This window comes from Pseudopipra pipra, chromosome Z (assembly GCF_036250125.1).
Source record: "Pseudopipra pipra isolate bDixPip1 chromosome Z, bDixPip1.hap1, whole genome shotgun sequence".
In the NCBI taxonomy this organism is placed as follows: Eukaryota; Metazoa; Chordata; class Aves; order Passeriformes; family Pipridae; genus Pseudopipra; species Pseudopipra pipra.
Genome location: NC_087581.1, coordinates 65,966,784 through 65,979,382, shown reverse-complemented (window position 1 = coordinate 65,979,382; position 12,599 = coordinate 65,966,784). Strand labels below are relative to the sequence as shown.

At 41.0% G+C, this 12,599-nt stretch overlaps 1 protein-coding gene across 1 annotated transcript in view; it reads left to right on the top strand.

Annotated features, from left to right (window-relative positions):
- DGKQ (diacylglycerol kinase theta) overlaps positions 1-12,599 on the top strand; it is a 93,887-nt gene that overhangs the window by 49,877 nt on the left and 31,411 nt on the right. Inside the window, exons 8-12 of the mRNA XM_064641997.1 lie at positions 4,845-4,945; positions 6,403-6,626; positions 7,446-7,536; positions 11,209-11,263; positions 12,428-12,489. Of these exons, the coding sequence (XP_064498067.1) occupies positions 4,845-4,945; positions 6,403-6,626; positions 7,446-7,536; positions 11,209-11,263; positions 12,428-12,489 (533 nt within the window). The remainder of the gene's footprint in view (positions 1-4,844; positions 4,946-6,402; positions 6,627-7,445; positions 7,537-11,208; positions 11,264-12,427; positions 12,490-12,599) is intronic.

The following is a 12,599-nucleotide window of genomic DNA, read 5'->3' as shown; positions in this document are numbered from 1 at the left end:
TTTTGTTAGTCCACTGTTGTAATATGAAGCAGCAGTAGAGAAGGAGAGCAGAAAGCATGTGGATAACAGAAGTTTTGTTTGGAAGAATGGTTCTTGTTAAGCTGTGTTGCTAGAATTTAGTCTTTTAAGAGTGATTTTCACCAATAGGTTTGGTGTAGACCTCTAACTTTCTTCAGTGGCAAAAATATTCAGGACTGCATCGTTTTCCTGTCTCAGTCTCAAGCCACATATAAGTCTTTTCAGAAGCCATGTCCTGTCTGTGGGGATTTGGAAGTCAAAGGGAACATGAACTTTGGACTCATCAAATGCTGTTTATCCTTTTCCCAGGAAGACTTGGTATCTTAGCCTCCAAAATCAAATTCCGTAATTTGGTAAATTATGCCTGAAGTTGACCTTTTGTAGTTATTTCCCCTTGAAAAGCATGAATAACAGGTTATTTTCAGCTCAGTATCACATGCTAAGAAAGAAATTAATGTGTTTTTCAGGAGAAAGTCCTGATACTGTGTAGTCTAATCCAACAGGAAAAGATAAGACACTTACCAGTGAAGTGTTGGTATTGCAGAACAGGGAGTAACTCCTTTAAATACCAAAATTTGATATGTGCATCTGTTGCATATTAGCCCGAGTTTGTTATTTTTAATATATATACTAAGCAGGGGTATGTAGACTTCATGTCTGTAATTGGATCATTTTCCTATATTTAAAAATTGCAACAGGTGGAAGAAAAGGCCTTATCTAACTTTAGAAGTGGTTATAGTTGATCTTCTTGCCAAGGCTATTTAGACAAATCAGGCTGGCATGAGACGCCCCTTGACTTACATGTGTTGGATGTGCTCTTCACATCCCCACTTCAGTGGGGAAGTGTCCTTCTAGATGACTAGTTGCAGTATTTAGCTGTTTGTTCTTTTGTTAATGTGTTCCCAGAAGCTTGTGTGCAAGCAAGCCATCTTTCTTCAGGTTGCAGTAAAAGTGTCCCTTGTGAGGACAGTGGCAAAGTTGAACATGATTTCTGTTTTGTGTGATGGATACCAGATTACCTTAAGGAAACAGGGCTGAGCATAAATGTGTATTTAGCTAAGGAATGTGCTTGAGCTTAGGACACTACTACTGCTCTGTAGATCTAAACTTCTCCTTGTAAACCAGTTTTATATATAAGAGTCAAGCCAGCTTTTTGAAACATTCGACTGGCCTTAAGACACAGAGAGCTCATAAAAAATTCTCATAAAAAATGCCAGCTAGTATCTCATAAGAGCAGACTACAAAGGCACTTCGAATGAAAACATGTACTAGAACTTGGATGAATGTTTTTATTCTCAGATGGTTGTCTACCCTCTGGATTGCTAGAGATAACAGTGGAGATTTTGATAATGTTATTAAAGTCCGTACTCAGAACATCAGTTGTGCTGTCAGTAACCAGTGTTTGCTGTGTTTTTTCAAGTTGTGTTAGCTCTAAAGAAGGTCACATAGGACACAGTGTGTCTTTGTTAAAGTTTGTCTATGCTACAGTTACCATGGTGATCACTCTGGCAAAAATCTGTTTCTAAAAGATTTTCACTTTGTCTGGCATAAATCTAGGAGGGTTTAGAGGGGTGGATCTTCTGAGGCATGCTATAGTCTCAATGGAATGGCAGTAGAGTTTCAAGGGTACTTTAGAAATAAAAGTTGATGGTATTTAAATCTTCCTTATATTGTGACTAAAAAGAATTTGACAGAAGCAACCACTGCATAGATAATTGGAGAACTGAAAATCCAAATTCAACTGGTAATACTACTTTTCATATTAACAAAAATACTTTAAAAGTCACAGTGTGTCATACCATATGTCCCAAACTCACTTCTCCAGTAGCATTATTCATTTCCATTGCTGTAAAGAGTGTACATTGCACATGGAAATTTTGTCATTATTTTCCTTAAACAGACATAAAAAGTTTCAGATAACTACTTTCAAAAGAGTACTGAGGGAATAGTCATATTGGAAAGAAGAAATTAGAGCTGTGCTTCCAAAGGTCATTCTTCTTGACAGGGGCCAGAAGTAAACCTGCACAACCAGAAACCCAAAGATCTGTAATGTTGTAGATACTGTGTAGAAAGAAGGGAATTTTTTTTTTTGTCCTTCAATTTGGCTTTCATGTAGGATTTAGCTGTTTCCCTTCCTGCTTAAGCCCTTTGTGCTTTCATATTGATGTCCAAGAGAAAAACAGTAACAAATGGGCCTCTGTGCTGGGACCAGACTGTTTAATATCTTCATCAGTGACAAATAGTGGGATTGAGTGCACCCTCAGTAAGTTTGTGGATGACACCAAGCTGAGTGGTGCAGGTGCACCAGAGGGAAGGGGTGCCCTACAGAGGGACCTTGACAGGCTTGAGGAGTGGGCCCACATGCAAACCTCATGAAGTTCAACAATTGGGACAACTGCAAGGTGCTGCACCTGGGCTGGGGCAGCCTCCAGTATCAATACAGGCTGGGGGATGAAGGGATCAAGAGCAGCCCTGCCAAGAAGGACTTTGGGGTGCTGGAGGATGAAAAATTGAATGCAACTCAACAGTGTGCACTTGCAGCCCAAGGAGCCAGCTGCATCTGGGGCTGCATCTAAAGCAGCATGGCCAGCAGGACAAGGAATGGGATTCCGCCCCCTGTTCCAGTCTCACGAGACCCCACCTGGAACACTGCATCCAGCTCTGCGATCCTCAGCACGGGAAGGACATTGACCTGTCAGAGTGAGTCCAGAGGAGACCACCAAGATCATTAGAGGAATGGAACACCCCCTCTAAGAGCTAAGAGAGAGGCTAAGAGAGCTGGGGTGGTTCAGCCTGGAGAAGGGAAGGCTCTAGGGGCACCTTATTGCAGCCTGTCAATACTTAAAGGGGGCTTTAAGTAAGAAGACTTTGGAGGATGGGAGGTTTTACTGGTGACTACTTTGCTGTGTGATGGGTTCTTTGTTACCTAGTGATATCATCCTTGTACACACATTGTGCCATGCCCAGTGGAATTGTTAATGAAGAAAGGCCATAAGAAGTGAACGAGTCTACATAGAAAAAGAAGTTCAAGTGTAGCTTTCACGTCTCAAAATAAAGAGACATAAGTGTCATGAGAATTAAGGTAGAAGGATTTTTCTTTGAGGGTTAATCTCATTTTAAAAGGACTGCTTTCAAACGTAGTATTAGATGAACCTTTAGTTCTGTGGTGTCTGCTTTCGAGTGACTGAAGTTGCAGAATGTGCACTGAAACAGGAATAAGATTGGACACAGTGTGCATTCAGGTGGTTCGAGAAGGGTAGCACTGAAGTGTCCTTGCAAAGTGGTTATTCACTGCAGTCTTGCCTCATACCCTGCCACTGCAGCATTGACATACCCCATGATGCACATTTCTGCCTGGGAGTCTTACTTGCTTTCTTCAACCATTGGTTTAGGGGTGATTTGGTGGTTTTGTTCTGCCAGTTACAGCTCTCCTTTTTAATCCTTCTATGGCAAATGGTAGTTGGCTCATGTGTTCCATTGAACCTAAATGCCGATGTTATTTGAGAGGAAAAGTATTTTATTCTGTACTACAAAGTATTTCCAAGCTGTAAGAAAGTAGACTCCAGCATGTAATGGATCTCTTTTACCATGTTAACAGACTGCATGATTAACCAGTCATGTAGGCATTGCAGCTGGTGTATGAGGCTTTCACTTAATATTTCTAACATCTCAAGACTGCAAGTGATAGCTTCTAGTGATTTTATTACTTTGTGATGAATGCAGGTGTACAGATTTATGATGAGATCAGAATCTGTAACATTGTGCTATATATACAAAGAGTGACTTCTGTTAACAGTTCAGTCCAGCACTGCAATAAGAAGGGCAGATTCTGTCAGTGAAGAATAGTCATGTCTGCTGTAAAGCATGAGCTCTGTGGGGAGAGAAACCTGCAAAGAACAAGCAAAACTGAGCATCTTATCAGGTATCTTCATAAAGATGTGATCAGGAGAGGACACAAGGTCTGTCTTCATGAAGTTTCCTATTTGATCTTGATTGGTTAATTTGCTTTCCTTTCCACATACAGGTGGTAAGGACACATGTAATGGACTAGTAATATTAATTTGTTCCTAAAACCTCTCAAAAGCTTCCTGTTCTTTGAGAATTTGATTGCACTTTGCTATTGCTCTTAAAATAGTCACTTAAGTAAGAGAGAGACTTTGTCATACAGCTGACTGAGTCATAACTCATCTTTCTCAAAGGTGAACCTGAAATCCTTCACTCTTCACCCTTTCAGAGATGTCTGTGCAACAACCTGTGCTCGACAGCTTGAGCATGGACTTGATAAAGCTTTAGTGAAGTGAAAGACAGCAAAGGGCTGAAGTTCTTCATTTGCTGTACCTTCTTTCTTCTAGATTTTCAGTTGTGCCTGTATTTTCTCCTGTTACCTGTACAATTAACCAGCTATTTTAAGGACTTTCTTCAGAAGCATGCTCTCAGAACTGTCAGTGCTTTGGGAGCTGTTCTGAAGGGGATGGCACTTGTGTCTTGGTCTTCAAGTTGTTCAACTGGTCGGTTATAAATTCAGTCTTGAATGGTGAGGATGAAGAAGTGGAAACATAAACAGTATAGTTATATGTAAGCACTTATAGCAAAAGCCAGGATAAAACTATAGTTAGTTGAAATACTCTTTCCTCTGTGAATTTACCCATGTTTTAAATGAACAGTAACAAAACAGAAATGAAAATATTCAGCCTCAAAGCTTGTCAAGAAGAAACATTTCAGTGGGATAAAACCAGATTTTTAGTAGTTCCATTATACCCTTTCTATTCAGGTAGCTTTATGATTCGTGGGTGTGTTATTGAAATGCAATAATTGTTTCCATTTAGGTAAACAAACATTGAAGATATTTGATGGGAATGATGCAGTGAAACGCAATCAATTTCGACTGATTTCAGTTCCAAGGATTGCAAAAAATGAAGAAGTTGTGGTAAGATACCTGGTGCAGGTCAATATTCCAAGGTGATAAAGGGGCATATGGTTACATGTTACAGTAGTCAGAAGCTAACAGTTTTACAAATCTAAATCAAAACCAAGAAAATCTGTAAATGGGCTGTCTAATTACAATGTAATTAATGTCTTCATGTAGTGCTCTTATTTTAGAGCATCTGAAGAAAGGGTGGCTTACACATCTCTAGTATAATGGGGACCACAGTGTATCACATTTTAAGCAGTCGTTCTTCTCTGTGTCTGATATTACTGATGTGAGCAATACTGGATAACCAGCTCCTTGGATCTTGCTCCTTCACTATAGTAGTTAGTGGTTTGATGTTTATCCTGAACAGCCACCCATATTGCACTTGAGTTAATCAGCTGTGAGCACTGAAGCATACTATAGTTATCTCTGCTCCTTGGCTGTGAAAGTAATGAATTATTGATCACATACTGGCCACTCACTGTTTTTTCCACTGCTCCATCTGGGGTGGAAAAATTACTCAGTACTAAATCAGGTGTACTGTACAGATCATAATTTACTGGACTAGGCAGAGACCCCACACTGTGCAGAAATAAAGCCTGGAGGGGGAAGGGGGTGGTGCACAGGAGAACTGAGCATGCCGAGGTCTCAAAGTCATAAAGGACTTGGAAGAGTATTCTGGAGAATTTATTACTTCAGAATTTGACAGTTTAAAACTAAAGGTCATTAGGATTTTTATCTTGATGCTGTGCTGAAAATCAAGAGGAATTTTGAAAATGGAGTGTAGTGTTCTGCATGTCTAAGATCTTTAAGGAAAACTGTGCAGAGGGCTGAAAGCACTTTTTTATTTAGGAGTGCTACTTGCCTTTCAAGCACATTTTATCAGACAGCTGTTTTTAATACCAGTTCTCACAAGTGAGTTTCTGGGCTGTATTGACTGCAGCATCTGTGTTAGCAGAGGTGCTGCAGGCATGGGCATGGATGTAAAATTCCTGTGACTGCATGCGTCTTGCAAGGACAGATCTTACTTTTTCTCTTCAGAGGTGTTCAGGGCAGACTTGTGGCTGAGAAACTCTCTAATTTTCTATATCCCCTTAGTGCAAAAAGATTGAGTAGGCAGAGTTGGGCACGATCAAATGTAATTTACCATTTTCCTTGTGCAGCAAGTGTAGCTTTACTGGTGCTGAATTTTTATACCTGGTTTTAAAATTACTGTCATTTGCCAAAAATACTGTGGACTGTGTTCAAATCCATTGATATCTCAAGTTTTCTTTTTTCATGCTCACTAAAATTTGTTTTCAAAACTTCACTCTTGTTTTAGTTTTTTGCCATTGCTGTTTATCTACAGCTCTGAGCTTAAAGCATGCATTAAAGGTCCATTTCACAAATAAGGTATTTATAAATGTCTGTGGCTACACACGTCTTAATGGTGTCTTTTCAAGTAGATGTTAATTTATCTTGCTGTGTTTTAGGAGGCTGCTTTGAGGGCGTACTATATAAATGATGACCAGCAGGAGTACGAGCTGCAGACCTTCACGCAGCAGGTGCTGCTCTCTGATGATGTTATCAACAGGAACGATGCTGCAGAGGACAGCAACTTGGGCTCAGTATTCCGAGAATCCGTTCCTGAAGCTTGGATCATCAGAGCCAAACCAAAGGACGAGGAAGTGATCAGAATTTATCCTGCCTGGCTAAAGTGAGTATTTTCCTACTTGATCACAAGGCTATGCTGCTTGGCTACATTTGTCTGCTGTAGTTTAGCCCTGTTTGCTTCAGTTATTGAAGCTGCAGAAGTATAGCAGAGAATGTAGTTTCCTTTTCTGTGTTTCAGGATCCTTCTGTTCATTTCTTTGAATGAGTAATATGCATATTATTCATTTCCATGCCTGGAAAGTCTTGGGTTTCTTTACAGGCATGGAACATAGTGTACAGCTTCTGCAGTTCTATTTTCATGTATTTGGTCAGGAAGATGCAACTTCACATTAACTATATATGTAAACAAATGATGGCATGCACTTGTCACTTGAAAAATTGATTGATTTTTTTTTAAGAAATATGAAGTAGGAAGAACTACAGTGTAAGTTCCCATGTGAGATTAGGAGGGAAAAAAATAAAGGAAAAAAAATAACTGTTCCATTTGCCACTGAGACAGTATAAATTTTAAGCATACTTGGCAGTGAAAACAAAATGGTCTGGTGACCTTTCCATTTCTGAAGAGCTTTGGAATCGATCAGATTTAACCATTTGTTCAGTTTGCTGTTGCAACTACACTGCCAAATTTTATGAAAGACTTGAAGGTAATTTTGTGTATAAGAAGAAACTAATTTGCAGTGCTACAATTGTAATTACCAGTTCCTTGAGATGAAAGTCTTTTCTTGTCTGTAGCACTGATACTGCATCTGCCATGAGTCTCAGTGAACAACTTTCTTCAACTAATGCAAATATGACACCTATAAAAGGTACACACAGGATAGGTCAAATGATTGTCCTAAAATAAGTATTTCTTTTCTCTTAGGGTGGGAATGGCATATGTTTCCCTACGAGTAAATAAGGATAGCACGGTGCAGACTGTGATCAAAGAAGTGCTTCCATTACTTGGAAGGCAGGTAACTGAAAGATCCCAAGCCTGTCCATATACCACCTGAGTGACCCTGAAGTGGGGTGCATATATTTTTCTCTTCAGAAGAACTGTAATTCCTTCGTTTGCAGTTAATGTACATGATTTTAGTGTGGCAGGTGATCTCGTGTGACTGGCACGCTGCTCAGAGCTTTATGCATTCTTCCTGGTAGGCACAGTTCCTCTGTACTGGAGGGTACCGTCAGTCTTTCTGGGTCAAGCAGATATTCTTGTATGAACACAGAACCACTGTGTTCATACACTTCTAATCTTACCTTGTTAGGAAACTGGCAAGTCACTGTTAGGATGATCATGCTTGTCTCATGATTCTTTGTGCTGCTCTGCAAAGGAAATCAAAGAATCACAGAACACCTCAAGCTGTAAAGGACCCATAAGGATTACCAAGACCAACTTCTTGTTCCTTGCAGGGCTACTTAAAACCAAAGTGTATGACTAACAGCATTGTTCAGACATTCCTTGAATTCTCACAGACTTGGTGCCATGAACACTTCCCTGGGGATCTTGTCCCAGTGGTCAGCCATCCTCTCAGTGAAGAACCTTTTCCGAATGACTAGTTCGAACTTGCCTTGATGCAGCTTTGTTCTCTTTCTTTGGGTCCTATCACTTGTCACCAGAGAGAGGAGATCAGCACTTCTCCCTTCGCTGCCTCCCTTCAGGAAGATGTTAATTGTGGTGAGGTCACCCCTCAGCCTCTTCTTCTCCAAGGTGAACAAGCCAAGTGCCTCCTAAATCCTGAGCTTGAGTTTTTTCATCATCTTGGTCGCCCTGCTTTGGACACACTCAAATGGTTTGATGTCCTTCTTACATTGAGGCACCCAAAACTGCACACTGTACTTGAGGTGGGGCTGCCCCACTGCAGAGCAGAGGAGGACGATCATTTCCCTCGACTGGCTGGTGATGCTGATGCCCCCTAGGACACAGTTGGCCCTCCTGGCTGCCAGGGCACTGCTGACTCAGATCCAACTTGCCATCAACCCCATCCATGAGGTCTTTCTGCAGGACTGCTCTTCAGCTCTCCTCCCCAAGTCTGTATTTTTAACCAGGCTTACTTACCCATCCTAGGGGGATCTGACAGTTGTTCCTGTTAAATTTCGTACGGTTGGTGATTGCCCAGCTATCTAGCCTATGCAGATCTCCCTGTAAGGGTCCCCTATCCTCAAGGGAGCCCACAGCTTCTCCCAACTTAGTATCATCAGCAAACTCACTTCCTGTTCATTTGATGCCTGTATCCAGACAATTTATATAAACATGAAAGAGTGATGGTCCTAAAATTGAGCCCCAGGAAACCACACGGGTGACTGGCCACAGTAACCCCATATACTCTAATGCTTTGAGCCTGACCTGTCAGCCAATTGCTCACCCAATGCAGTATGGACTTGTCTAGCTCTGTTCTGGACAGGTTATCCAGAAGGATATTGTGAGGGACAGTATCAAAGGCTTTGCTAAAATCCAAACCCACTACATTCACTGGCTTCCCTTGGTCAGCTAGGTAGGTGACCTTGTCATAAAAGGAAATTAAATTTGTCAAATGCTACCTTCCCCTCACAAACCCGTGCTGACTGTGACTGATGACTTCATTGTCTCTCCAGTATTTTTCAAATACTCCCCAGAATAACCATCTCCATGATTTTACCAGGCACTGAAAGAGATTGACAGGGTCTTCCTTTTTGCCCTTCTTGAACAGTGGAACAGCACCTTGCCATTGACTGGGACCTTTCCAGATTCCCTAGACCATTGAAAGACAATGGAGAGAGGTCCCATGATGACATTGTCCTGGTCTTTCAGTAGCCTGGATGAATTCCATCTGGCCCTATTGATTCATGTGCACTGGGCTGAAGCAGCAAGTCTCAAACAAGGTCAGGGTTGGCTGGGAGTCCCAGAGCTCATCACTGGTGTTGGACGAAGTGAAGAAGGCATTGAATGTCTCCACTTTGTTTACATCCCTATTTTTGAGGTGACCAACCTCATGAGGTAACAGATCAATATTATCTCTGATCTTACTTTTGCTAGTGATATATTGACAATATCCCTTATTGTTGTCTATCACAGTGCTTGACTCAATTGGAGTTCAAGGCCAACTTGAACTCCAGTAGAGCTTTGGCTGCAGAAATTTTCTCCTTTCGGTGGCAAGCAGCATCTCTGTACTCCTCAAGGACTGCAAGGAAGGACTTGAGGCTGAAACAAAACCATATTCTTTTGGAAATGATTAGATACATCTTGTACTCTTGTAGATGCACATGTTTTCCTCAGAAGATGGTCTCTTTTCAATCTGCCTGCCCTTCTGTCCTTCTTAGAGTTGGTGCCAAAATAGCGTGACTTTTAGGAAACATTTTAGTAGAATTTTAGTAGAATGGAGACACAAAGCTGTAGCATGCATGTTTCATTTAGCAGCTGGGGCTTGTCAGCACGCCAGCAGATCAAAACACCTCTGCTGCTCCATGGAACAGCCATCCTTCACAGAGGGTGACTTCTGCCTTCCGTGGTTATTTACAGGGTACACAGGAACATGCGTGTGGCTATCTATCTGCAGTAGGTGATAAGTGTAGATCTCTGTCTCGGTGTACCCAGCTGTGTAATGCAGGCAGCTTGTTTTGCACCGTAGCACAGTTCTAGGATTTGTTGACAGTCCATTTCCTCAAGTGCTGTGGACCTTTTAATAAAAATTTGAACAGCTGTCTGCAAAATTTTGTCTCACCTGAAAAAAGTAACTGTCAAACAGTATAGTTGGATACTCTGTTTGGAAAAGATCTTCACATCTATGTGTTTGGGAAGCTGACTGTATGCTGTAAAAGACTCAATTCTTAGGCACAATTGCGATTTCTCCAATAGTGATAATTTTTAAAGGCTCTTCTCATTTCCCTGTAAAAAGATGCGCATACAGGAAATTTCTTTTTAATATCCAGAATTTGCCCGTGATGAAGATCCTCTCCAAGTCACTTTCATCAAATATCAGGCAAAGCACATGTAGGAAGTTGAGGCTCTTAACACCCTCATTCATGGCATGTAGGATTTTTCTCTTGAGTTTCAAGGCCACAAATTAAGGCACTTCTTCAGTCCTCAGAGTCACATGTTTTCAGGGTTTCAATAATTGTAGTAAATGGTTCAACTCTTGACTGTGCCAGCTTTTCTGGTCCAGCTGCAAGGCACTTGAGTGGTGTCTGGCAGAAGCTTGGAGAAGAGACTGTGGCACATGTAAGAGATCACTGCCTGTGGAGTTGTCCCAGGCGAGGGAGAATGGTCAGCTGCTTTTGCCAAGCCTAGTCCCTGGGCCGTGTTCTCAAAGAGCAGGTTTATTCCCAGTGCTGCATGCTTTCTCTGGAAGGGCACTCAGGAAACACCCTGGATGAGCTGCTGATTGCTGAAGCAGGAGTAGAATTAACTGTGCTGGCCAGGTGCCACTTCATAATGTGGCTGCAAGGATGCCAGTGTATTTAAGGGCATGGGAGCCTGGTGCCATGAGCATGTAAAATGAAGATTATTCCTGACTCAGATGGAGTTGGTTAGAGGAAGAACGTCGTGATTTGATTTAAAAATGTTTAATTTTCATGCTCTGTGTGTACAGTGTATAAGACAATAACGTAAACATCTGGCAAAATTATGTTGTTCAGAAACTGCATTTACATGTTGCATCTTTTGGCAGACAGAGTGCCTCCAGAATTTCAAATTGGTAGAAGTGCTTATGGGCAGTAAGCAAGGTAAGTGAAGGAGCATTGGTCAAAGGCACACCTGTAACTGATCTTCAAGGGGTTTTTTTCCCATTCCAACGCAGTTGCAGTTCATTTTTTACAAAAAAAAGACACAAATGAGGCTTCATAATGATGTTGAAATACTTCATCAGAAGTGATGCTGGTCCTCCTCAGTTTTGTGTGTCCTCTGAGAATAAGGTTCCCTTCTCTTTCTTTGTTCTCACATAAAAATTTACTTGTGGTTTCTGGTGGGTATTGACACTTTGTCCTGTTTTGGGGAGCTGTGTTTGACTGACATAATTGCAGTTATTTGTTAAAGATTAATTCTAAAGTTCAAATGACTCCCTCCGTCTCTCTTCTTTCCCCTGACACAACCCCCAAACAAGAGTAAGTTTGAGTCCTAAGATAGTCTGTAGATAGTCCAAATAATATGTGTGTGTGTTAGGAAGTACAGAAATCTGCAGTCCTGGCATTGCTCAAGTGTTCTGTGATCCTGCAGGAGCTGTGCTGGTGTTCTCCAAGTTCACGTCCCTTTGTGCTTCAGTATTCTTAAGGTTGTACAGAGAGATAAATAAAGCCATTGAAGTAGTCTGATCTCTGACCATAGCTTTGTAGTTCAAGAACTGGCTCGATACTTTTCTTTATGTGTGAGCATTATCAGGCAGTTGTTTTGTAAGGTTATTGTAGCCTTGTGAATGTCTTAACCTTGGTTGGTTTCTGGTGCTCGATTTTAAAGTATCATTTGCAAACTTACTTTGACTGGAAGTTGTTAGAATTCTTTTAGTATTTTGATAAAACACAGGAGTAGGTTATTAATGTAGCTGTTAGTGAATATAGTTTTAAGATCTTCTGTCAAGGAGTTTAGACTGTTAATTAAAGTACTGCTTGTATTTTGAGTAGGTCTAGGCTGTTTCTGCCTTTCTTTAAAGGAGGATGGTGTTTAGGAACTGTGAAAAAACTCAGACTGTTCCAAGCACCTAAGTGTTTTTTCTGTTGAATAATGAGTAGTTCAGGTCACCATGGTCTTTTTTGTTGAAGTTAGTTATATGCAGAGCTGTACTTTTTCCCTAATTTTTTTCTTTCTTTCTTTCTTTCTTTTTTTTGTGTGTTTAATTGAGCCTGATAATAATTTACATTGCTTTCTAACATCATCAATGTTCTTGCTGTCTCCAGTTCAGCGCATGGTTTTGGACAATCAGGAACTGATTCTTAACAGATTCAAGGACATACGAAAGGTAAATCTGAAAAAAAAACCCCACAACCATGATCCTTTTATTTTATAGAGAGTCCCCTTTCTTACAGAAAAAGTGAGTGTTCATTTACCCCCCCAAGCTGTAGAGAAGCT